The sequence below is a fragment of the Gallinula chloropus genome (genome assembly GCF_964237585.1).
Source record: "Gallinula chloropus genome assembly, chromosome: Z".
In the NCBI taxonomy this organism is placed as follows: domain Eukaryota; kingdom Metazoa; phylum Chordata; class Aves; order Gruiformes; family Rallidae; genus Gallinula; species Gallinula chloropus.
The window spans coordinates 63,268,126-63,294,007 of record NC_140089.1 but is presented as its reverse complement, the minus strand read 5'-3'; the positions used below and the strand labels follow the sequence as shown (position 1 = coordinate 63,294,007).

Here is a 25,882-nt window from a genome sequence, read left to right as displayed (position 1 = left end):
GCATGAAGTATATACTTCTTGTAGGTTTTGCGTGTCCTCAGATGAGAACCACGGAGGGTTCATATTTGTTATCCTAATAGTATTTATATGGGAATCATAGCCTCCTGATCTTGCTATTGATTTTGGATGTGGTAAATGAGCTTAAATACTACAGAAAAAAATTAATGATAATAACAAAGATTAATATATTGGTTATTTCTTTCCTGCTTTCTCATGGAAATGATTGATTTGTATGATAAAAGAAATATATTTGTACCGTAGAAAGGCTCAGTAAGACCAGCTGGTTAAAGGAATAAGTTGGGTTTTTTTAATTCACCAGAACCTGGTTTCTTAGATACTAGGAAAACAGAATTCCTCAATGCTGTTCTCCTTTCTGTTTTCTGTGTCCTGCAGATCAAGCTGATGATACTCAAATGTCACACGGTTGATGTGCTTGCCACTGGAGACCATTCGCAGCACTGTGTTCTCACAGCCAATCTTCATTTGGGCTGGTTAAGCAAAAGAGATATAGAGGAGGCATAAAGATACACTTAGATGAGAAAGGGAAAAGTGATACCATGTTGGGAATTACAGACCACCAATGCACGCAAATTTTGGGAAAAATAAATTTCTGTGTATTAATGACTGGCCAGCGGTGGTATTGCTGACTAAATACCTTCTTTTCTATTTGCTATTTTTACTTTGTGGTGGCTTGCATATTTAATCAGGTGTTCTAACTACAAATGCCACCCACTTACCATCCACCTGCAGAGATAGACATGACACAGAGGTCTGTACCTGCTTGCACTTGTAAACGTATGCCACTGATAGGTACTGGCAGCAATGGGTTAATGGAGATATCAAAAATTAAAAAGTATTGAAACATTTCCTGTCAGAGGATAAGTGGTATTGTAAGGAGGTTCTTCACCATTGCAAAGGTACATGACAGTCCCACCAAGGCAAACTCAATTGGCAGTACCCAACATATAAACTCACTCTGGGGGAAATCAAGCGTATCACTAACCACTGCTTTAGATGAGACATCTTCATGGGGGTTTGGCAAAATCTGTTTTGTTTGGGGAACCTAGAGCTCCTTCCTCACTGGAGGAGAATCTGGTGGGTTGTTGGGAAAGCATGAACTGCCAAGATGGAATATCCTTTCCTTCACACCACCAGGAAAGCACATTTTAGTCTCATTGCAGCGCTCACTATTCACTCATCACCAGCTCTTGATATTTAAAGCTTTGACCAGTGCCCAGACCTTTAAGTTGTGGTGTGATAAAAGGAGAGGCACACCACAGGGGTAGAGTGCCAGGCACGTTCCTGCCCTCTAACCCTGCGGAAATGCCTCTTCTCTGGGGCACCCGTTCATACTCCCAAGGCAGAACAACACACATGCCACAGGCTAGCCTCTCACATCACTGCAACACTTCCTACTCTGCCATACTGAGTATCAGGGGGAAAGTGAATTCTTATTTTTATGGGAAGAAAGAGGTCATCAACCTGGCACAACAGTGAAACGTGTTCAGAGCTCCTCCAGGGTTCATAGCAGAGAGTGGGAACTCTCAGGCTTTTGGGGTATGTGTTTTTCCTGCAGTAGAAAAGTAGGTTTTGGAAACACCAAGTAAGCAAGCAAAACCTCCTTAACTGAAAGTGTAACTGGTCTGCCTTCACTTCTTATGAATTTCCAGGCTCATTTATCTGTTGAGACTTTAACACATATCATAGGAAAAGCATTTTAAAAATATGTGTGACTTGGCCTTGTTACACTTGCAGGGGCAAGTGAAGTTGGTCACAGACGTGCTGTATCACACAGTTCAGCTACAGGCTCACATAGCCTTAGCTCTGGTGTTTGTCTACACACAAAGTTCACTAGCCTAGGAGTACCAGGTTTGGGGGAGCTCTGCATGACTCTGGTTAATTATTGTATCACATGGAGGTAAGTGACAAAGGAGTTCTTACCAGACCCATGAAAGGAATGACAGAGATCAGCTAGTGGAAACATCTTAGATGGGTCTAAGCCAGTTCCTCCTAGCAGCTCTACAAAATCTCCCACTCCTGCACAGCCTGCTGATGGTTTCTAAAAGTCAGAGATTCAAAGTTATTTATCTTCAAAAAATAGCAGTTCTCTAAACAGGAATGCAATCAACAGTATGTTTTAGAAGTTGTCTGTGCTCAAACCTGTGTGAAATCAAGCTGTTCTCGTGCTGAGCAATGCTACTTCAATTTGACATCAGTCAGTTGATTTCCTTACAGGTTTACAAAGACGAAAAATTACTGACAAGTACTTAAAGTATTGATTCAACTGCTTTTAGTGTGAATAAACAGTCTGATTGTGGATGCTTAGACATGTAATCAAATTAAGACAGGCTTGGGCGGCTTGTGTGCTCACACTCAGCTGGCAGTCAGGAACTAAAGTTCCACTATATATTCCTAAATAGTAAGTGTTGCTAAAATGCACTAGTCTGACATAGTTTAATTGTAGGAATTGACCAAAAGTAGTTTTGTATGATGACGACAGCTCTCTGAATATTATGCTCACAAGCATTCCTTTCCTGCAAATTAGTGCCAAAACCATCTTGCATGGGCACCATGTGCACCTTTGAGCTGTCACCCATATAGCTTCTATTTGTCTCATTTATTTATCATCCTCCTGCTCTTGCACCTTTTCTACCTATTGCTGAATAAGTCAATGCTCCCAGCTCACCTGGTTTGCTCACATACTGGCAGCAACTGTGAAAGACCGAGGCTGCCAGTCTCACTGATGGCAGAAAACAAACTTTTTTGCTCCCTTCCTTCTGGATATTTCAGAATTTGCACCTTCTTAGACCTTCCAGGTATAGGGTGCCATGACCAGCTCTTGTCCTCTCCTGCCTGCTTGTCACCAAGCGCTGTGGCCAAACCCTGGCCCCATGCCATCAGACCATATGGAGCACAGGATGCTCAGCATGTTCAGCAGGGAATCAGTTGTGAGCACATTTGCATTTTTCTCCATGCTAATACCTCACTATCTAACCTGTGTCTCCTTTCTCTATTCAGAGTGTTTGCTGCTTTAATTAGTTTAAATACAGACAGACAGCTCACCAGGAGAGCACTCCTTTCTTTCTGGTGAATTCCTACCCTTTGTTATATTTACATGCATTAATTGTACTTTGCATAATTTGATTGCCTCTGTAATGTAACAGACACAATAGCAATAGAGACAGACCCAGTGCTCATCTCTTGGGGAAACCAGAGCTCTCATTGTACTTGCACGAGGTCTGGAGCACACATACCTTAGCACTCAGTGCCACAGGCTATCCCCATTTCACCCCCTCTCCCTCACCCTGGAAAACTGGACATGGCAGTAATTCCTTAGAAAACAACTCACCTTCAAAAAGAGGCCATTTAAATGTCCCAGGATGAGATCAGATATTTTTATCACCACTGGGTAGATTATGGAGAAGCTGCAGTTTCTGTGCTGATGAGGAATGACCATGGTAAACCTTCCCGAGGGAGTCTGAGAGATGACATTGCAAGCTGGTGCACGGGAGAAGGTACAAGAGTTACTTGTGCAGCCATTGCTGCACGTAGCAGAAACGATGTACTTTCAGTACTGACAAAGAACAGATGATTTCATTACTGACAGTTACAACCAAATGCTGAAAAAAATACGCATATGGCATTTTCTAGGGTTCTTGCATACCATTTGTTCCCTAATACTCTGCGCCCATTGCTTTACTGTGTAGCATGAGGTCTGGCAGGACTTGTCGGTGGAGCAATCAATGGGAGAACTCACACTTCACTCAAATCTGTGCACCGGGGACTGAGGCTGTCAGGGACTCATGCTGTTTGCCAGTTTAAAGGAAACTAAATATGAATGCATGGCTTTTGCTTAGCTTTGAGCAGATTCTGACTTATACTGCCAGCAAACTCCTATTCTGCTCCTTCTGAACTGGAGTTCCTCACCCTGCAAAACGCCCCATTGAAACGAGAGTACTTGCCAATTTTATCTTAATGTTCAAACTTAACTGTTTAAATAAGGGAGTAGTTTGTCATCTGTGTGTGCAACCCAAGGGATCCTCCACTCAGACCTGGAGCTCTGCAGCTGTTTCAGCACTTGGGTGAAGGCCACAGGCCACTTCCAGCAGCTGCACACAATAATCACGTCCATAGGCATGCAGCCACACCAGCATGGAGACCCAGCTTGCGGGCTTGGGCGTGAAAAACTGTGTAAGGATGGGGCAGACATGCTGTCATCTTCATCTTTGCGTAACAAGGCAGATAAATCAGGCTAGCTTGAACAAAAATGGCTATATGTCCTGCCCCCTCTTGGGAAAACGATGCAAGTGACTGCTACTTGTGCTTTGCCAGCACACCAGCTTAGGGAAATAACTCGCAAATTGATCATTGGGATCATATATCATTCCTAACTGCCACGTAACTATTAATGTAACTATATGCCGTTGTTATTGTTGAATCTTCTCACTTTTTTTTCCTCTTTGTTCACACAGATCTAGAAAGTGCTGAGATTAAACTGTCTAAATTAATACTATTTGTTCCAGCCAAATGCATTGGAACATGACATTAGCTTGGAAGAGATCTTCTTTGAAAGCAAGAGCCTTCTGGTCCTGAATATTGAAGCCATGCCTAAGATATCTATCACACTTCACTTACTGCTTTTTTTTTCCTTACGTCACAGGCTGAGCCCAAGCGAAACCTCAGGCGTGCAGGTGCAAGTGTAACTGGTGTTACTGGAGCTGCGTCAGCGCAGGTAACAGCGGTGAGAGAATTCAACGCGAAACAACATGCGCATTTTGCTTCCTGCCCCAAACACAAGCCCGTTTGGTGGTATAAAACACAGACTTACGGAAGAGGTTGGGGTTTTTCTTGACTGTGATGGTAAATCCATTGCCTGGCTGGTGAATCCTGAAGAAGATCATTGCCACATTCTGCGATGACCTGATGGTCCTCTGGATATTGCCACTTTCACAAAAGTCTACGTATCTTTGGGAAGTGGGGAGGGGATGGTCCAAGGAACTGGGAAATTTCTCTCCTTTGAGTATCCAGCCATCAAATACCTACATGGGTTCAGTAACAGAAAACAAGGTTTTGGCTTATTGGTCTGTTAGCAGAGAGCAGAAACATGAAGTATTTACAGGCACTGTTTTATTTTGACACCAGATGGCCTGCTCAAAGTCACCAATTAAAAACAAAAATTCTTTGTATTTATCCATTTCCTGGCATTTAACTAATTATTCAAGCATCAATCCATAATCAGGAAGGGGATACATATATATTTTAAGAACTTTATCTTCTTCAGGTGACAATTTTTGTGACCTTTGTTTGAGGCAGGCAGTTCCTTTTGTTCCAGCATCATCACATTTGCTTTTTTTTTTTAATATTTCTCTTGTAATTTCATTGTTACTAATAGAATTTTTTGACCAGCTTGATGTGGAAGCCATATGAAACATAAGTCACCCTCAAACTCAGGGCATTATGTCCATTGATCTGGGCTGTAATTTTCCACCATCCATGTTTTGCAACTTGTCATTAATGGGCCTGGAGGCCTTCCAGAGGTATTGGAATACAATAAAGCTTCAGAGAAGAATTATTGGCTGAGGTATGGCGCTCTCCTGCATTCTTTCAGCTCATCCTAAGCAGTAGAAAGCAGAACAAATGCTGCCTACTCGGTTGGACCTTAAGCAGCAACCTCTACCTCTTTCCTTCACAACAAAAATAGCAACAATTTACCCTTACCATCTTCAGGGAAATGTGTCAGAACTAGAAATTTTTAGCATAGCTGCACAGTTGCCTGACTTGTTCATTCAGTACTCTCCTAGCTGCTCTCACATGGTAATTCCTTCTGTGCTCCAGTAAATACTTTGAAAAATCCAAGGACTGGATCCTGCCATGGCTTCAGTGAGTAATACTAATCTAAGGATGTGTGGGATTTCCTCACGGAAAAACTGCAAGATCAGCCCCTGGATCTGCCAAAGCTGTAAATTTTCTGAAGTAATGAGATGTGGGTGCTCAAATTACAGCAGGGAAAGACTGCCTGTATAAATACAATAGTATGATACAGAGACTGGGGACCCCATCATCCAAAGAAGGAAACTTCCAAAGCCACAAAGATCTCTTGGCATTTTTCCAGCCTCCATCAGTGGCTATAAGACGATGTATGAAATGCTTGGACCCACAAGAAGCTGAAATCAGCCTCCCTGTAGCAATGTGGGGAGACATGCCAGCCAGGGGTGTGGGATGGAGGGACAGGATTCCCCAGGGTGAACTGAGCAGGGGGGCAGCATCTCTTCAAGAGAGGGAGATAAGGAAAGTGATGAAGGAGGGCAGTTTCGCTCCTCCTCCTTTTCCCCAGAGCTCAGCTCACTACGGGTGGGATGGGGTCTGTGCTGTGCACTGCTGCTGCAGCACAAAGGGCAAAGCACAAGGTGAGGGAAGCAGCCAGGGGCCATCAAGCCTCCCCTTGTCTCCTGGACTGAGTTCAGATCTTGGTCAGTGCTTCTGCCTGCCAGCAAAATGTGCTGGAAAAGTTTTTTGAGACTACAATATAAATAGCTCTGAGGCATGAACCTCTTTCTGTTCAGAGCCAGTGTCCTGAAAAACTCTAGCCAGGGCCATTTGAAAGAAAGCCTGCCACAATCCACTTGTTAATAGGCTGATGCTACGTGACCTGTGAGCGGAGCTCTCTGAGATGTTCAGAGAGCTGTATCATTATCTGCAGGGCTCATGTGATTCATGGTGTAAACCATTTGGGAAAACCCTTCTAATGGGGCTCAGGGGCTCAATTCGTACTGACCGAACTTGTCGGTCAGTCCCCCAGGTATGGAAATTCAGTAGAGATGCTCCTGGAAAAGTTCAGAAGAGCCAGTCCTGCAATTTAGAGAGGGACTCTCAGCCTGCATCTGAACTTGCTTTAGGGGTGTGGTGATGGGGGAGGAACGTGCTACAGCTGTCCCAGAGATGACTGCTTTGTCTGCTGCGCACACAAACACACACGTAACACTCATGCACACATGTGTTCGCCTGCCACTGCCACACATAGCAAACATCTCAGACGTCCAAAGAGAGCAGGAAGAGGGAAGTGCAGCAGGACTTGCTGGTTTCTTACCTTCAGGAAGTCACCTCCTTGGCAGTCGATGTTTACAAAGTCATAGTCTACCGTGATGAGCTCCTCTGGCTCCCCGATGAAGAAAGTTGCACAATGTAGCTGCGGTTGGTCTGCAGTGAAGGTGAACTGCCCCTCTATACTCAGCATGTCAATACACCCTGCAGAGACAGGGGCTGCTGCCTCAGCCTGCTGTCAAGGGAGACCCAGTGCCAGCTCCCACAGCTCAGGGAAGTGGGGAGCAAGGAGGGACCCCCACACTGAGACCCGGCTGGCAGGAAAAGTAGTAGGATGAATAGTAACTCACAGGTGTGAGCACAAACATGCAGTGGGGAGGCATGGAGGGGATGACATATCAAAGCATGTCTCTGCACAAGAGTACAAACACACTGTTACTTCAGATTTCTCTCTAATCATAGCTTTTCCACCTGCCCCATCCCCTGGAGATGTGACCCTGCCCAGGGGCATGGGTGGACTTGTCTTCTCGTTATTGGGGAACCTCAACTCTGACCCCCAACCCCTTTTCAGAGCACTGTTTCAATCAGTCTGCCTCAACCACAGTTTTTCCGAGATCTTAATACTTTTTCCTTCTCCTCCACCCTTGCAAAAAGCACCTGCAGCTCTGACACTTGCAAACAGCCCCTTTCCTCTCCCTGACACCCACCCCCAGGACTTTCCCACCCATTGATGGTCCCCACCAAAAGCCCAAAGAAACTCACGGAGTGACCGCCGGTAGATCTGCCCTGCAGACAGCTCTCGCTTCAGATCTTCACTGAGGAGGAGGAAGGGCTCATCTTCACTGGCATCCCTCATCTGGTGAAGGAAAGAGAGTAAGGAGATGCCAGGGCAAAGTGAAATGCAGTCCCCTCTTTGCACCTCTCAAGAACAAGCACCAGCAGACTAAATCTCTCATCCAGAAACAGTGCAGCTGTGGAAGAGCTCTGCCAGAGAGCTGCCAGTCAGCAGCAGAGGAGAACAAACCTGTCACCTAAGAGGTGAGCTCCAGCAGCTTGGTGTGCAATAGGTCTTTTAAATCCTCAGCAAAATCGCAAGTTTGAGAAGAGACAGGATAAAAAAAGGGAGGGAAAGGTGGAGCAGGATTGTTACATTAATATTACCCAGGTGTAGGTTTAATGCAGGAGGAGTGAGAATAGGAGAGGAGAGAGAAAAAGCATGATGCTCAAAATCCAGGAGTACAAGTTAGAAGATAGCAGCTAAAAGCACACTGAGGTGCTTTAGTCATCATTGCTCACCTCTAGGTATCTGGTTTCCCCCTTGGAGGCTGCCAGGAAGATGAGAACAAAGTGGCATTGAAACTGGAAAGCAGACGGCATGCTGACAACCTCCTCTGGCGGCCCTCCCTCTCTTTTCCACCGCCAAGTTTCTCCCAGTCTGAGCCGGTAGGCAGGAGCTGCTGGAGTATCTTGGAGAGACTCTTTTTATAGAGCTGTTGGGAGGGGAGGCACTTGGTCCCCGTACTGATAGGGTAACCCATGGTAACTGAATTCCTCTCACAGTGACACAGTACGTGGGCATGACAAGGGTCCAAATCACAGCCACAAATTTTCAAGCCGGTCGAACTCCCCTCACCAGCAGATGTCTTTTCTACTTAGCTGTCTGGCTGAGCTGAAAAGCTCTGGGGAGGAGAGCCTGCCCCTGTGCGGCCATGGCACTCGCACGGTGTGTTTGTTCCCAGTTACTCCAGAGCGAGGAACAAGGAGCATCTCTCCCTCCTCCTCTTCTCCCGCTCTGCAGTCCCAGGGCATTTAAGACCTGCAGAGATCCCTGCCTCCCTCCTGCTGTTCTGTGACATGCAGCTCTCTGCAGCACCTCTGCCAGGTGCTTCCCACCAGACAGACCTGGCTGGACACCCCTGCATCCCATCCGGGCTTGCAACCCAGGGTCAGCATCCTCCTGGGGCTGAGGGACCTGCCAGCTTCCAGGTCCTGAGCCTGCACCTGTGGCACAAGATACCTGTAGCAAGTACACAGGCAAAACCAGACATGGCTTTCATGCAGAAATTAGGAAAACTTGGGGTTTCCAAGGGTGTATTCCCTACAGAACAGCTGATACTGCTCCAGCCCCGATCCTCAAGGGAAACCTAAGAATGAAGTTCAAAATATAAACTCTGCATAGTACTAAAAATTAGTAACTCAGCAGAGATGTTAGTTTTAGGGTATATTCTTGCTTTCCTCTGACCTGGGATGAACCATCAATACTCTGCAGACAGTTAACAACCCTTTCCCCATCTCAGGGTTCTTGCTGTGTCTTCTGCTCTATGCTTCCCTGTCAAATATGATCCAGTCTTGAAAAGTTTTAAGTTTGATGCTTTTGATTTCACTGTTAGGGCTCATGGCCAGGATGCTTGCTGTTTCGCCCAACTTGTTGGTCAAACAGAAAATAAATAAATAGATATCTTACTATGTTTATATGCCCGTGGCTCTGACAGTATTACAATGTCATTACTATTTGTATGATTTACTTTAATGTGAACCATAATTTCTCTCTGCATATGCATGGCACTTCTGTGAATTTGCCATCTGTGTGGGAGCATAAAAAATTACTAAGGAAATGGAAAACACAGTTTTTGAACTTTGACATAATGTTGCATCCATAGGTTGTTAAAACGGCTTTAGAGAATTGAGTAGTTAAATACTGCATGAACCAGAACTGAATTCAAGTTTATGTATTTGCCTTGAATTGTTTAAATACTATGATTTTAAGCAAGGCTTATCAGAGGATTATCCAAGGAAGTTTGGAATCTGCAATCCTTTGAAGTTCTGTGGAAATGAAAAGTTTTGTTGGAAAACTGCAGTGTTCAGTCCCAAAATTACAGGATAGAGAGAAAGTTAATTGGGGTGGCAAGAGGTGCCCTGAAGACCACTGGGATCCTGCAGGACCATGAGGGGCTGCAGGAAAGCCCACTCTCATTCCTTTTTGTATCTCATACTCACCTTCAGAAGAGATGAAGGACCCCTCCACTTCACATCTTTGAGGTGCTTGGCAGAACCCAGTCCCCGATTCTGGGTGCAGTGTCCAAATTTGTCCTTCCAGCTCCCAACCTAGACCTCAGATTCTGAGTCCTTGAATATCTTCAGTAAAGGGGAGAGAGTTAGATTGTGTGAGGATTTGACCAATTACTGAAGATTTGGCTAAATTCAGCTCAAAAAATGAGTGAAGGATAAATGATAATGCAGCTAACTGAATATATCCGTCTATTAAACCATTTGTGAGGTGATCTGCTCAGAATAAAATGTACCAACAGTGATGTCAATGTATTTTAAACACTTCCCCATGAATAGCCGAGGTCTGGGCTAGCACTGCATTTGCTGGTGGAGGTGCCCAAACAAGCAGGTAGCCCCAGAGGCCGGAGGCCATTCTGGGAGATGAGATGTGGGGACTGTCCTTCTCCAACCACAAGATGGTGTGCGGGAGGATAGAAGCTACTTCCACATCTGTGGCAATTTCTTACTCACAAGGGACCTACAGCAGCTTTGCATTTCTGTATGTAATACCTGCAAGAGTTTGCTAGGAGCATTAACAAACATGCTGCACAACAGTGCAAAAGCTAAACTCAGACACCCCTTTGCTGTGGATGTGGAGCTTGGTTTTACCAGAGGTACTAGGGAAACCTGTTATCTCCTCTGCATCATCTCCTGCTTTACATTTTGGCTCTGGGCTCAGCAGGAGCTGATGAAGCACAATGACATCCTTCCCAGCCTCACTGCAAACCTCCCAGTGCTTGAAGTAACTCCATGTGTCTTCAAACAAGGTCTCCCTCAGCAGCCAAGTGCTTGGGATGGTAGTAGGGACCCACAGAGAGGTGCAGCTGCTGGCAGTGGCCTGGCCCTGCCCTGCAGTGCCTCCATGCTTGGATTACATGGAGACTGGGCCCCTTTAAACGGGACCAGTGTCGGAGGAAAGAGGGGGGTCATCTCCCAGCTCTACATCCCAGGAGTCAGGGGGTGAGAGAGGGTGGTGGCTTGACTCCCCTCTCAGTACTTCTGCCTCTTCACAGGGTGTCACAGGTCCCCTTCCCCTCTGCACCTCTCTTTGCCTGCTCCAATGCTGCTTCTGTTTAAAGCCAGTGCCAGAGACTGTGCTCCTCAGATGAGATTGCACTAACAAAGCAAAGAAAAATCAGCAGTTTAAACAGGGTTCAAAGCACCCCTGCAGCATTTCAGAAAGGGAAAGCACCTTCAATGCGATACAAACCCTTGGGCAAATGAGGAAGGTGTCATTTTTCCTTTCATGGGGCTGAGTCATATTAACACGTTGTAGGACAATTCTCTTCATTAATATCAAATTATGTAGCACACTGAAACACTGAAACACATTCCGAGTCTGACCCTGCTAGGGAATAAGTAATCTGATCTCATGCTTTGACACCTTGACTCTGCTTGCAGCTGTAGCTCACCCTGGGAACAGCCCCTTTCCCTCTGCAGAAGTGACTGGATGCTGTCATCCTGAGGCTGGACTGCGTGCAGGGTATTACCCGCTCTGCTCTGCTGCGGCACAGGGGGGTATCACTGAGGCACACCAGCCTTTGCAGAGCCTCAGGTTGTTAAAGCAGTGCTTGTGTGTGGGTTTTCTACGCTGTTCAGCTATGTACTTGGGAGGACCCGCCTGTCCCACCGTGGAAATCCTCTGCTTCACGCCAGGAGCTCGTAGGTGTCGTCAGCTATTATAGCAGAGAAGAGATCCCAGCTGTGGTGAGAGGTGGAGAACATGCAGCTGAATAAAAGGAGTAGTTAAACAAACCCCATTTACCCTCCCCCGTGGTGATCAAGAAATGCTCTCTTCTATAATACAGGTAGTAAATGCAGTTTCTTCTCCTCCAAGGTGAGGTAGTTGGCACAGGAAGATTGTGGATGATGCTCTTGGTAGTGAGATTTCTTACTGAGCAATGCTTGAGCTACAGATACTCTGTAGGGATCTGCCGTGATGTGAAGAGAGGACAACAACAGGGTCCCTTGAGTGCTCATGTCACTAACACAGCACCTTCCCATGCTTTAATTCCGGCAAAAGATGGTTTTATTTCAGCACTCGCTTCACCACAAACACACTGTGGGCTATGGGCCCCTTTCCCTCCAGTCAACATGGAAATTTTGCCTGCAGCAAATCTCATTCCGGGGAAGAACCTTGACGCTTGCTGACTCTGAAGAACTTGTACAAACCACAGCTCCTGGACCTCCTACCAGCTGGTTGTTGAAAACTGCAATCTTTTGGTTCAGGCCATATTTTAAACCCACTGTTTCTTCCCTTCCAGAGCTCTTCCCTTCTCCGCTGCAGCTGGCACAAGCAGCCAAAGCAGACCAAACTGGACACCTTAAACGACAGTTAATCTTCCTGAATAGACACAATTCCATATAGGCTCTGACCCCATGCCACAAGGAGCAGCCTGGCTGCTGCATGTCCCACAGGGGTCCATCTGCTTGTCTGAGATTGGTAGTTTCTTAAACTGATAGGAATAGAAGTGAGTGTGCAGTTCTACAGCACCAACTGCTCAAGCAAAAGGGACTTCTGCCTTGGGTACTCTATCTTCAGCAGCTGATTCTGATTTCTCACTTCTGCTCAGTGTAGGATGAAAAGATGTGGTGTGGGGTACTGCATAGTATGAGAAGTCTGGCTGGACTTTAAACTTCCTAGCATATCAGCTGCTAAACATTGTGCTGAGCTACATTTACTTCCTTTCCACTCATCCCCCCTATAACTCAGAATTAATTCAGGGATTACCTTTTCCATTTGCCCATGGTACTTATAGCCAGTCCTCGCTTTCTGTCATGTGGATGCAGGTCTCACATTGATGTCTGTGTCTTTCCAGGGTAGGGGATCACTGCACATCACTTGTATTTTATTATACATGTATACGATTCAGTTGGTTGCAAATCCTTTGCTACATTATTCTTGAGCAGTGGGATCAGTTAGCTTAGATTAAGGTGAGAAAGAAATCTAGTAGCTGTAAAGCATCACAAATGCTATGATGGGGCTAAAGTTTTAGTCCCATCCTTGCTAAACTGCATCCCAGCAATCAACTATTGCTCTGAAATAACAACACAGAAAAGGAAGCAAAGGCGAGACTGTACAGCAAATTGCAGCCCTCGAGGTCATTAGGAAACCATATCATAGAATCACAGAATTGTAGGGGTTGTAAGGGACCTCGAGAGATCATTGGGTCCAAACCCCCTGTCAAAGCAGGTTCCCTAGGACAGGTCGCACAGGTAGGTGTCCAGATGGGTCTTGAATATCTCCAGAGAAGGACACTCCCCAACCCCCCTGGGCAGCCTATTCCAGGGCTCTGTCACCCTCACTGGGAAAAAGTTCTTCCACATACTGGTGCGGAACTTCCTGTGCTCCAACTTGAAGCCATTGCCCCTTGTCTGTCCCCACAGACAACTGGAAAGAGGTTGGCCATTTCTCCCTTAGTCCCACACTTAAGATATTTATAAACATTAATCAGCTTCCCTCTTAGTCTTCTTTTCTCACAGCTGAACAGCCCCAGTTCACTCAGTCTTTCCCCATAGGCGAAATAGTCCAGTCCTTTAATCATCTTTGTAGTCCTCTGTTGGACTCCTTTCAGGGAAAAGACTCACACAAAAGACTTTGCTTCAAAAATTAAGAGAACAAGAAGCTAGAACCTAATGTGTGTGGAGCTCCTGCTTCTGGTCTGGTTCCTTCATCCCATAAGCACAGAAAACATTGGGGTAACTAAATCCATACTCGCGACTTGCAAACTGTTACTGAATTCTTCGTGTTGGTCCTGAGAGACTTTCAAGCCACAACCCACCAGTAACCATCAGGTTCCCTTTCCACTAAGAGGTTACACCATGCTTTATGTTATCATCGCTGACAAGGACAAATTCAGGATGCCTGCCGCCAAATTGTGCTGTGTATGCAGCACACGTGCTCACCACCTCGTTCCACTGCAGTGGGTCACTGTCCTGCCCAGGACCCAGCCAGGAGGCAACCCGTGATGCAAACCCAGGAAAAAGATATGTGGTGCTTATTTAGATCTTCAAAGCTCCTGTCGTCTGAAGGACCCAAACTGCGGCTGCTGGATCACTCGGGACCGTAACTGTGGCTGTGACCATGGCTACACTTGGGGACTGTTTGTGGCAGATGAAACGTGAGTTTGATTGTTGCCATGGCAGTTATCGATTGGCAACTACCCATTCTACAAAAAGCATCAACTGACAACTGGAAACACAGTTTAAGTGTCTGGGCTATGGGCATACAATAAGAAATGTAGAATTAAATGCAATTAATGTAGCTAAATTGGCCCTGACAATGGTTAATATATTTGTTTTACAGGAGCCCCATCAGAATTGGTGATCAGCTGAAGGAGAGTATTCCCAGCAGCAGAAACACCAATTCTGAGATCACCTGTTGTGTGCTTTGTTCCTTTACTCTTACGTCAGTTTCAGCATTAAGCAGGTTTCCTGAGAGTCCATGATCCAGCCTGGGCTCTGTACTCCTTCCTTGGTGGTCAGTGGGTGTCTCCATCATTGACTTCTGTCACTGCCCATCTTCTTCAGCTTTATGCTGGGTATGGCAAGCCTCTTCCAAGTCTTGCCATACATCTCTCTGTTATGACACTTCTCTTAGTTCTTTGTGTGTGTCTAAATTTTCTTTAAATAAAGCTGAACTTTCCCTTTGTTAACTCTGGGCAGTTTGACACAAGAGATGTGTGATTTGTCATGTTGAATGGTTTAGAGAAATGACAAACGCAGGTGATTTATGAACTGAAAGCCTATCAGCATCATGCAGGCTTGATGATAAGTGTTGCATTAACACTATTTATGGCATTGAATAAGAGCATGGACTGTGAAGCTTGCAGTTTAGCAGGTTACAAATAATCAAGCAAACATTATATTCAGACACAGATTACCCTGCAGGCAGTTATCACTACCAGCTCTGTCTGTGACTCAACCCAGCATCTACACAAAGCAGTAAGGGCCAAGAAGTGGGAGCAGAGAAAAGTTTTCTCCTAGGAAGGTAGGATGTGGGAGGGTGCAAATGGCAAAGGTGCGTGCTTTTGCTCTGGCGTTAGGAGAGGCACTGGATGTGTGCTGAGCCGTCTAGTTTTAGCCTCAGTCTGCGGATCCCCCACATGGTACCTCCTGTCTTGAGGGCTGGTGCAGGAAGACCTCAACACCAGAGCCACACATGGGTAGCAGCATGGCTCCCAGGCAAGGGACCTTGTTGATGTCTCCTTTGGTCCATGTCTCTGGGTTGTGTTTGCCGGCTTCAGAGGTTGCTCTGATTATTCCTAGTCCAGAAGAGAAATCTAATTTAAAAACATGGCACATTTATCACAGGTGGACTTTGCTTGGAGGCATATCCCTTGTGGCCCAGGTCAGGTCCTGTGCTGGCTCTGCAGAGGACATGGTGCTGCAGACATCTCCTAGAACATTTGTCACTTTATTTTCAATGCTGAGGTAATTTTATTATACAAAACATAATTTTCAGATGTATCAACAAATCTGAGTACTCACATATGTCATGTTCCAGAACTAGTTAGATTTGGGTCACTGCAAAGAACAAACTTTGTCTTTGACAAAACACCACTTTAATAAGTGACATTTTAAGGTATTTTTCCTATCCAAGGACAAGTATTTCTTGGCTTAAGTGACTACCTCCATGATTGAGACTTTTTCATCTGGGAAAAAACTGTGATTCAACATGATTGTCTCTGGTAGTGTTAGGCATCACAGTAATGGGCCCCATTTCAGAAACACTGTGGAGTGTTACACAATTCAACCTAAGTCAATATGAGCCAGATAAGAGATGCCAGCATACCCTGTGTAATGGTATATTTATCCTTTCAACTGCTCCTACCACTTTGTCCTTTATTTTTCACATGCCTGTGATTTCTTGTCAGTTATCCTCAGTACCATACAAGCTGCAATATAAAACAGTTTGGTCAGTGTAGTTGGCTGACCTTGTCTGGAGGCCAGGTGACCCCAAAGCCGTTCTACCGCTGCCCTCCACAGCTGGACAGAGGAAGAGAAGATACAATAGAAGGCTCATGGGTTGAGATAAGGACATGGAGATATCACTCAACTGGGGAAAATTCATTTAATTACAAATCAAATCAGAACCAACTAGTGTGGAAATAAACCCAAATCTTAAAAACATCCACCCACCTCTTAATCCCATTAATGGTTTAATGGAATGGACCTCTGCAACTTTGTATTTGTCCAGCTACAGGGACCTGTTCTGTGCTGCCACTCCACACCACCAGCTCAAACTGGAGAACCTGCATCTTTCTGCAGCATTCTCAACTACTTGACATTTTTCATCTCCCAGAAATCAACCCTAACAAATGCTCTGGGTGGTTCAGTTCTTTTCTGCTCTTTGCAACATGCTCACTCCAGCAGTTTTTTTCCTGCTGAAACTTCAGTCTCTAGCACTTTTCTGGGTCCATGCAGATACTGGGAATGTAGAATCAAGGCTTTGATTTAAAACACTATGGAAATTTGCTATGCAACCCATGAAGTCAACCAAGACCTGAGAGGACAACTTAGAAATTAAAACAGATGTATGACAGGAACATTTTCCACTAATTTTCCCCCAAATACCTGTGCTCCAAGCAACCACCCCTCATGTCTTCCACTGAGCTGCCTTGCTGCAACTTTTACAATTTTACAGACATGTCCTTACTTAGCCAACCAGCTAACAGAAACACAGCTTTCTATTGAAGGCTAATTTGAAGTCTCAAGCACATGTCCTCAGCTGTTACGGAATTATGCCACTGAGTGCAATAGGCTCTGTCATTTTACATCATCTGAGAATCTACTTGCGAAGGCAAAGTAAGTGGATGCAGCTGCAGTTCTCTTCCTTGGGAGTTGCCCCTCATACACAACTGATTGCAGGTGGCTGAGAGTTGGTATTTTTAAAGGACAAGTCTTTTCTGGTGGGGTTTTTTTTTTTTCTTGGTTTGGTTTTGGATTTTTTGTTGTGGTGTGGGTTTTTTATTGTTTCTGGTGAAGTTGAGTCATGTGCCCTCTCTGATGGCTGCCCAGGGCACATAGTCCACCATACTCCAACTCAGAAGGCAGGGCACAGATGGAGCTAGCTTAGAAAACAGTTTACCAGCCCATAAATGAAACGTTCTGACTCATGACATATTATGTGGTAAGGGGAAGATAAAATTGAAGATGTGACCCCTTTTTTCTTCAGATAATACAGTGCCGTTCCATAGGCTTAATTATCCCTTAAGACACATCTGATAATTGTTGGCCTGTCAATCAAAACCCTTATTAGACATGCACATGACGTCACATCACATTCTATCAAATCTTCCTGCCAGTCAAAAACCTTTATATAGATTGTTCTGATTTCAGAGGCAAGTTTAATGTTTGACCTTTTACCCAACTTCTTCAGGGCTGAAATTAGAGAGGAGGTGAATGTTTTCTCTGTGCTGTTGAGCTGGGATGATGGATGACGGCTGTCCCTAAGAGTTTCCCTTCTGGCCACACTCCACTTAATGTTGCAGCATGGACCCTGGAAAGGAGCTTTTCCTCAGATAGACAGGGTGGATCTCTATTGCTACAGGAGAGTTCATGTCCCCCTTCTTCTGTCCTGTCTGTACCACAGCATTAATTCCCTAGCAGCTTGGGATATCATGAAACTGTGCTTCACTGAGGTACCTCCACCGGTTTTTGAGATAATACGATCTATCCCATGCACTCTGTGTACACTCACAGCGTTGCTGTGGCCATGTACCCATGGCAGTCTTGCTGTGCCAGGGAAGACCCCTGAGCCTTTGTCCCGGTAAGAAATACATGCTTTGCTAAGGGAAATGCATGTGGCTGAGCATAGCAGGCAGCATGCTGAGAGCCCAGGGAGTTTGCCAATCTGTGCCTCAGAACATCAAGGGTGAGAAATAAATGCACTAACATTGACTGGGATTTGAAAGGCAGCCCCATCCAGGTCTCACAGACCAAACAGGCAGGCATGTCAAAGTCCTGTACTATTGTGCTGCCCTGAGTAGCTCTGGACTGTATTGTGCATGCTGCCTGCACTGATCTGTGCCTGCTCAGCAGTTGTGACAAGTTTTGGACATGCTGGATTTCCTTTGCTAGCCAGTGCAGATTAACACAGATAGTTCATGCATTCAAGGCATCCATGGAAGGGCAGTATCAGATTTGCAGGTTTTGCTGCCAGGAGCCTGCTCCAATGCTTCCCATGGGGTCACAGCGTCCTTCAGGTGTCTCCACCCACTCTGGTGTGGGGTCCACCATGGGCTGTATCTGGGATCTCTGCTCCCCCTCATGATCCACCATGGTCTTCTCCACAGTCTGCAGGGTCATCTTTCTCTCAGGCACCTGGAGTGCGCCCCCACCCCACCCCCACACTTCTTCACTGACCTTGCTGCCTGCACAGTTTATTACATCTTCTTACTCCCTCCTTGGTGGCAAAAAGCAGCTGATGGCATTTTTTTTCTTCTTAATGTGATTCCCAGAGACCCCGTGACCATCACTGATGGGCTCAGCCTTGGTCAACAATGACTCTAGCCTTGAGCCAGCTGGTGTTCACTCTGTTGGGCCTGCCGAGAGCTTCGGGCTGCTTCTTGCAGAAGCCACCCCAGCAGCCCCCCTCCTCCACCAGACCCCTGCCACACAAAACTACAACATACCCGCAAATACAAAATTGTCACTGCCAATAACTTTCAGGGCTTTCCCAAGTGGCATTTGGTGGAAAGTGATTACTGGCATTTCTGGCTGCTGAAAACATCACCTCTCCTGTTGGCGTCTCCTCACTTCTCTCTCCCTTCCCACAACCCCAGAAAATTTTTGTTCCTCATCTTTATGTGGAGGAACTGGTGTTGTAGGATAATTATTATCCCATTGTGCTTAACACCCTCTACACTGATGTACAGTGAAAAAGGTGGTGCCTTCATAGCAGACCTGGCTGATAAATTAGAGCTTCATTGCAAAGCACTTGTCATCATGCTGGTATCACAGGCAGCTCTTTGAGGTCTGTAATTGGATACTGAATCAGAAGAGGGTATAAATTTATTTACCAATAGTGCATCAAGCTTCAGGTACTCAGTTGCATTGGCACATAAAGTCTCTTTAGAACTGAAGTGAAAGAAAATGGAAGAGGCTGAGGCTTTCAAGATAATATAATTTATCTTCTGAAAATCTGCTTTTTAGATGTCAGGCAAAACAACTTTACAATAGCTAGAAAAGATTTTGTCTGGCTTTGCTGCATATTTATTGGTCTTCAATGTAACCTGAAAATATTAGGCCATATGGTGGTGTTCAATTTTCTATCATTTTTTCTGACAGCCTGATAACACAAATTAATAAAATGCCTGTAATTAGACATCACTCCTAAAGCTGGTGGACTTTGGAGAAAGCCACACAACAAGCTTCCTTTGTATGTAAAACTTCAAAGTGCTGCCCAGATTCATGAAATACAGACAAACTCAAAACAGGAAAAGTGTCAGCAAACAATGAGGGGAAAAATACCTCCTTCGTGCTTGAAGTAGAAATTTTTCCCTTCTAAGAGAAGCTAAAAACAAAATGTTCACATCTGGAGGACAAAGTGGGTGTAGGGAGGTTGGCTGTGCAAGATGGTGTTCGTGTAACAGCCAGTGTAAGTGTCTTCAATGCAGCTCTCCTTCCTAAGGACTGCTTACAGAAAAAAGGATAGCTCACGGATTTATTTGGTTTAGAATGTATCAAAAAATTCCAGGTGATCATCAGGTATCTTCCTTGGAAGTGGTGAATACTAGCACAGTGCTAGCTGGCTCCTGCGGGAGAGGAACGGCAGAGGAAAGACTCGCTGTTGCAGTGGGTTAGCCCACAGTTAACCCAAGGATAGGATGGCAAGTCCCTTTCCCCAGGACCCCAAATTGTGCCAAGGTTTTGTATTTTTAAGCACCTGAACATACTTTGTAGCATTTACTTCCTTTTCTGCATGGACTCTAGTCTTTGTGCCAAAAGGTTTCTTCTTTAAAGCCGATAGAGTTTATCAGTTGTCCTTGTAGTTAAAGCACCAACAATAAAAACCTAACCAGTCAAGCCAAGAAGGGGGATTTATGAGATTTTATAAAACTGGTTGGAATAAAGACTATTTGAGTCATTCTCATCTGATTCACCCATAGCTCATGTGCAAGCGAGCCCCTTCCACAGAGGAATTTAGGCTGCGCTCAATCCCTAGTAAATGCAGCTGATGAGATGTCTCCACTGACCCTTTCCATCACAGCAGCAGCTCTCGCTGCCTGACCCCAGGGGATGTTGCTGCCGCCAGCTGTGACTTAGTATAATTCTGCTTGGCACATGGCCTGCTACGTGTCCAGGGCCTTATCAGGGATGAGCAGAGGGTTTATGAACTTTCTGGAGCTTGTTTCCAAAAAGCCTCTTGCTCAAAAGTTATAATGAAGAAACTGGTCTTTCCTGGGACAATCCTACTCCTTTTTGCTTGGGGTTGAAGTGTTAAGCTGGTCTTTTTTCCCTTGTGCCTTGGAGGAAGGGGAAAGGCTGCAGCAACACTCTGCAGGACCTATGTGGGGACCATAAAAGCAGCCTTACTTATACTGACTGGTAGTCTTGCCATCCTGGTCCAACAGCTGCAATGATATTGAGCTGCCTGACATTTGCAAGGGGGGAAAAACTTGTGCAACTGTCATCAGTTTTACTTTAATGCTTTTTGCCATGTTCCTCTAGAAGATCTCCTGTGAATCTGACATAGTTTCTGTCATTGCCAAGTTAAAGGGGCAGCACATTGTGATTCTGCTGCAACCTCGAAGTCTCATTTTCCTCTGGGATACGGTAATGGTGGTCCCTTTCTTAGGATGATGCTGCCCCTTCTCATATTTACTAGACTGTCTCATATTTACTAGAATCTATAGAATCCTCTTCTTCTGATAAATTACATCTTCTTAATGATACATGGTTTTATACAAATTTTATAGTCTTTATTAAATGATGTCCAGTGGGGGGGGGGAAGAAAGGCAAGTGAAATGCATTGCCGTAGCATTGCCTAGCAGGGCACATCTTCACTGCTGTGTGTGTTTTTTTTATTAACCTCTTACATAAACAGAAAATCTCCATTTAATTCAGACACCTTTTATTACAGTTTGAAGTTGCCAGTAAAACAATGAGGAACAAAGAGAGGTCTCAGTGCAAGAAAAAAAGGCACACCACCCTGCCACGTAGAATTTCCAGGGCATTAGAAGTATGCTTAATTCAAATAGCAGCGTAGAAGTACCCTTAACTCAACCCAAGAGCAAGTTAACACTGAAAGGTATTGTCATACTCCCTCCATGCCTGGCCATTGGGTCCCACTGCCCCTTTTGCATCACTTCCATGCTGTGGGTTAGATCATCACGAGATGAAATTATTGTTCTGTAAGATGACTCACATTACAAAGCTACACCCTGGGATCCCATCATAAAATCCCCCACAAGTGGTCCTCTAAAAAACTCCTCTTAAAGGTGCCAGAATAGTAAAAACAGAAAGCATTTACATTTCCCCTGAAGATCCAGTCCTTCCATCAGCCCCCAGAGCAGTTTGCTAACTAAATCTTCTACATATTTGAATAATTTATCATATGAATAAGTTCATTTATGCTGAGCGAAGAGGTGGACTACTGGGATGCAGTAGTGCCAACACAACAAATTTGAAGCTGGGGAGTACAGGGAAGGAACCCGTAACAATGGCAAGTGGTACCGTCTGCTCAGGCGGCAGGAGACAGCTGTGACCACATCTGAAACACAAGAGTGTGGGGAGGTACAGAGCAGCATCTGAAAAGGGCTTTAGAATAAGCAGAGCTGAGTGAAGAGCAAGCTGCTCTTCTCGAACTGCAAAAATACAGCCGTTATATAATGACTGAAAACTAAATTGCAGGTTTTGTGCCTCATTCCAAATCTCCCCATTTGGAAAGCATATATGTAGCATTTCTGTGCCTTTTACCTGCCACTGACATTTAAGAAATGTCTTGACTCCTGCCAAACAATCTGTTACCCCAAGCCCTTGACCCAGGCAACCGGGGAATGTGTGTTACAGAAGCATGCAGTGCAAAGACTGAAAATGTTAAAAACTGGACCTCAAGTAGTGTAAACTGGCTTCAGCCCAGCTTACACCAGATGCTGATCTGTTCCCAAAGTGTCTTACAGCAGTAACAGTTGGAGAGATGATGGTTTGCGTTTGCTAAACCCTGATGAGGGCTACCTGTCTAGGCGTGCTTTGCTTGCATTTGTGGCCAGGAGGTTGATCGTATTGAGCTTTTTTTAAAATCCCTCTCTCTTTAGCTGTTCTTCAAAGAAATCATTACATGCCACAGTCAAAGTCGCGACCAGAATGACAAATTCATGAAAATCCACTTCATTGTCTTTATTGGAGTCCAGGTCTTTCATAATCTTATCAATGAGAAGGGGGTCCTTTTGGCCCTGAAGAGAAATAAAAGTGACTTAGCTGTGAAGATCTTGACTGTGCAATTCTGGCACACCCAGCTGTGCAACCTACAGCTATCTCACAAGCCCCACTGCTATTAAATAGAAGGATGCATGAAGTATGCACCTGAACAGTAATATACCAGTAGCCACAGCATTAAAATCTCGCGTCTGGAGCCCCCAAAGGGCACAGCAACAGAAACTGAAAACAGTGCAGCTCTTAGACGGAATACAGGTAATAACTGCTGAAATTATTCTAACAGATTTTAGGAGCTGCTAAGCACTGATTCCTTTTGACAAGATGTATACAGTGCATTTCTCTGTACAAACAGCACAGATTTTCAACAGGCTACTCATAGGTGGTTGTATTATACATCCATTCATCACATTCAGAAGATCTCTAAGCACCAAGCAGATCCTATTCAAGTGTGGATAAGAACAGTGAATCTTGTAATAATAAATTGATAGCCAAGATTAAAAGAAAATCTAATTCAAGGAAATGGATACAATGTAAAAAAAGAAAAATCCTGCTGGTGGTGATAGGGAGGGACCACAACAATTTTTACAGTTAAGACAAACATAACAAATCTGGTCATTATTCCATTAAAAGACCCTCCGTGCCGTGTGATGTAGAACATAACAAATGTGCAATGAGGTGTTCAGATCAGTAACTTCTTGCTAAAAGGATTTTTTTAGCAGGTCTCTGCAGGGCACACATGCAGCTGTGCTGTGCCTGTGGCCACTGTGCACCACCTACCTTCTTCTCTCATGAGAACTGGTCAATGGATTTAATTCTTCAAAAGACTTATCTATACCTTATTATTTAAAAAAAAAAAAAAACCAAACTAGCAACTGATTAAAGCCTGATTTAGCACCAATTTTCATACTGCTTCTGGGCTGCCTTTGCCCTTCTGCTCAAGAGTGCAGAGGAGTAAGCAGAGCACAGGCATCTGGCTCTGCTGCTTCTGTCACCTGGCAGGGCACCAGGGCTGGACCACCCTCTGAAAACATACTTCTCAAACGGGACATTTGATCCCATCTCCTTTTGTCCTGATCCACAAAGACAACTCTCATCTGAGAGCCTGTGGCTGGATGTGCCTTGCAGAAGGAGATGATATTTCTGAACTTCAGCTGTTTATCCTACCCATGAAAAAGTAACTCAATAGGTTCAGAAGCTGCGTCTTATTGAAAGGAAGTCAGTGAGCTCACTAGTGAGGAGCTCCTTGAGTTCTCCTTTGCTGAGCTTGTATCTGTCTCCTTCTTTTCCAGAGTAGTGATGGAAAATCCTGATCAAGGTGTCCATTGCGTCCTCCAGCGGTGTGGACATAGCAGTGAGTGGAAGAACTGTGGGGCAAAGATCCAGAGTCAGTGACATTTCACAGGAACCAAACGAAATGCTGGTCTCAAGAAAGGGATGGAGAGGTAGATGAAGAGCAAAACTGTTTCCACTCCTGAAAGAGTGAGATTTTGGTTGATCCATGCTGTCAGCCGGGTGTGAGCAAGGCTAGACTGTTATAAAATAAAACATTGTCCTGAACTCACTAGCAATTACTTCGAAAAGGTAAAAGGAAAGCTTTATTTGAGAAAGCGATTGCCTATGCATCCATTTTGCAAAGCTACCATGAAAGGAAACTTCTCATACTTGTGGCTGGAAGCTCAGTGAAAATGAAGGCACCTACCTGTTTATTCGAAAGAAAAAGAGATCAGTGAGTAGCAGCAGTCAAAGTGGATGTGCATTTACAAAGAAGGCTCCACACCAGTTTCTTAGGCGGTTAGGGGAGAATCACCAGTAATAAGGCTAGAAGCATCAGCTTTCAATTTATTCAGTCCTGTTTGCTTGGGCTGACCTTTTTTCCTGTAAATTACTTGAAATGAACAAATGTGAGCTGGGCACCCCCAAGGGTTGGCTTCATCGATCATGCAGTAAGAAGGTACACAGGGAAGCACTACCAGGAAAAAAGATGGAAATGCAATTAGTTGCTGAGTAGCCGGCTCAAAAAAAACCTAAAAACAGAAACCAGGTGAAAGTGAAACACTATGTTGATTAAGCCCTGGGAAAGAGATTAAAAAGCCAGAATGAAATTCAAGGTAACACTGGAGTCCTGGATAATATCGCATGCAAATGCTGAGACTTACCTGCTTTACAGGCTAGCTGAGGCGTATGTGAGAAGATGTTCAGACCACAGAAGGTGATGGCCACCTTCCTTTCAAAACCCTCACACAGGCTCTTGTTTATCAGGCCAAGAGGGTGGATTACACAAACAGGCACAGACGTATAATTGTCACAAGGATGACAGGGCTTCAGTTTCCCTCTGCACTGGCCTACCCTGCTCAATAAAAACCGCTTGCTGTAAATGGGTCACTAAAATATTCACTAGCCAGAGCAAAGGGCAGTGTGTGGAGCATCTGAGTGATTTTTTTATCATTTGACCTGTTACAAATATGCCCATCCAGGGCCCTGAAATTAGGAAATGGTAACAATCACCAAGTCAGTACCAAACAGCTTCCCTACATTTTCAGAAGAACTCTTTCCAATCTGTCTCTCTGCACTTCTACAGCTGGGACTCTAAGTGCCTTGGCACTGGCGTCAGTGTTCAAAGGTGCTTGGGGACCTCAGGGCAGGCTTGTAGGTGAGTTTGACACAAATCCCTTGAAACACCTGCCTTTATTGTCAGATGCCTCCATAAACCTAAAAGATGGCTCACGGTGAATGAAGTACTTGCTGAGTATGTGTGCCTGCAGAAGGAAACAAGGAAACTAGTCTCAGAGGAAGGTGTGCTTGAAATTACAGTATGCACTGACCAAGAGGCTTGGCTTCTTTTCTATCAGTCCTGAATGAAAACTGCAGTTCAGAATCTCTCTTCTAATGAGAGAATGAGGTGGGCATTGTTTTTAGGTCTGAAAACCTCCAGGCACTGGTAATTTTGAGTGCCACAATACATCTCATCCCACACTTTTGCCTGCCTCCTTTGCCTCCAGACATGATGTTTCTTCAATCTGCGCAGTTGTGACAAGGCTCTACAACCTGAAGGATCTCAGCTGTGCCTCTGGGAGAAAGGGGAGGGAATGGGGGTGGGGTGGGGGGAGGGCACATAAAAATGGTGGATCCTACTAACATGGGAGGTGGTGAATGTGTGTAAAGCATTGTTTCCAAAAGAGCAGGCAGGATCATCAGGTAGAGGTCCCTGTGCTGCATGCAGGGTGTGTCCTTCACGTCCCATCACTGTGGCTGTGAGTGCTCACGAGGGGGGTGGGGAGCCAGTGTCCAGGTAAATTTTAGAAAAGGTATGGGTGGAAACCAGCCTGGAAATGTTGATATGCAAGAGGAATTTGATCCCTCCCAGAGTCAGGAGAGTTGGGGTGGAGAATTGCTCTTCATATCTCTCCTGTGT

At 45.0% G+C, this 25,882-nt stretch overlaps 2 protein-coding genes across 2 annotated transcripts; both read right to left on the bottom strand.

Moving 5' to 3' along the window:
• Positions 1-330: 330 nt before the first annotated feature.
• Positions 331-8,418, bottom strand: CRHBP (corticotropin releasing hormone binding protein; the record flags this gene model as incomplete). The annotated part of the gene is made up of 7 exons (XM_084278213.1): positions 331-488; positions 1,942-2,059; positions 3,350-3,498; positions 4,829-5,039; positions 7,088-7,245; positions 7,804-7,897; positions 8,338-8,418. 7 exons carry the CDS (start codon positions 8,416-8,418, stop codon positions 331-333), a joined length of 969 nt encoding a protein of 322 aa, XP_084134339.1.
• Positions 8,419-22,328: 13,910 nt separating this feature from the next.
• On the bottom strand, positions 22,329-23,817 carry S100Z (S100 calcium binding protein Z; the record flags this gene model as incomplete). The annotated part of the gene is made up of 2 exons (XM_084278752.1): positions 22,329-22,487; positions 23,677-23,817. The coding sequence occupies 2 exons, from the start codon at positions 23,815-23,817 to the stop codon at positions 22,329-22,331; spliced, it is 300 nt and encodes a 99-aa protein (XP_084134878.1).
• Between the last annotated feature and the right edge of the window lie 2,065 nt (positions 23,818-25,882).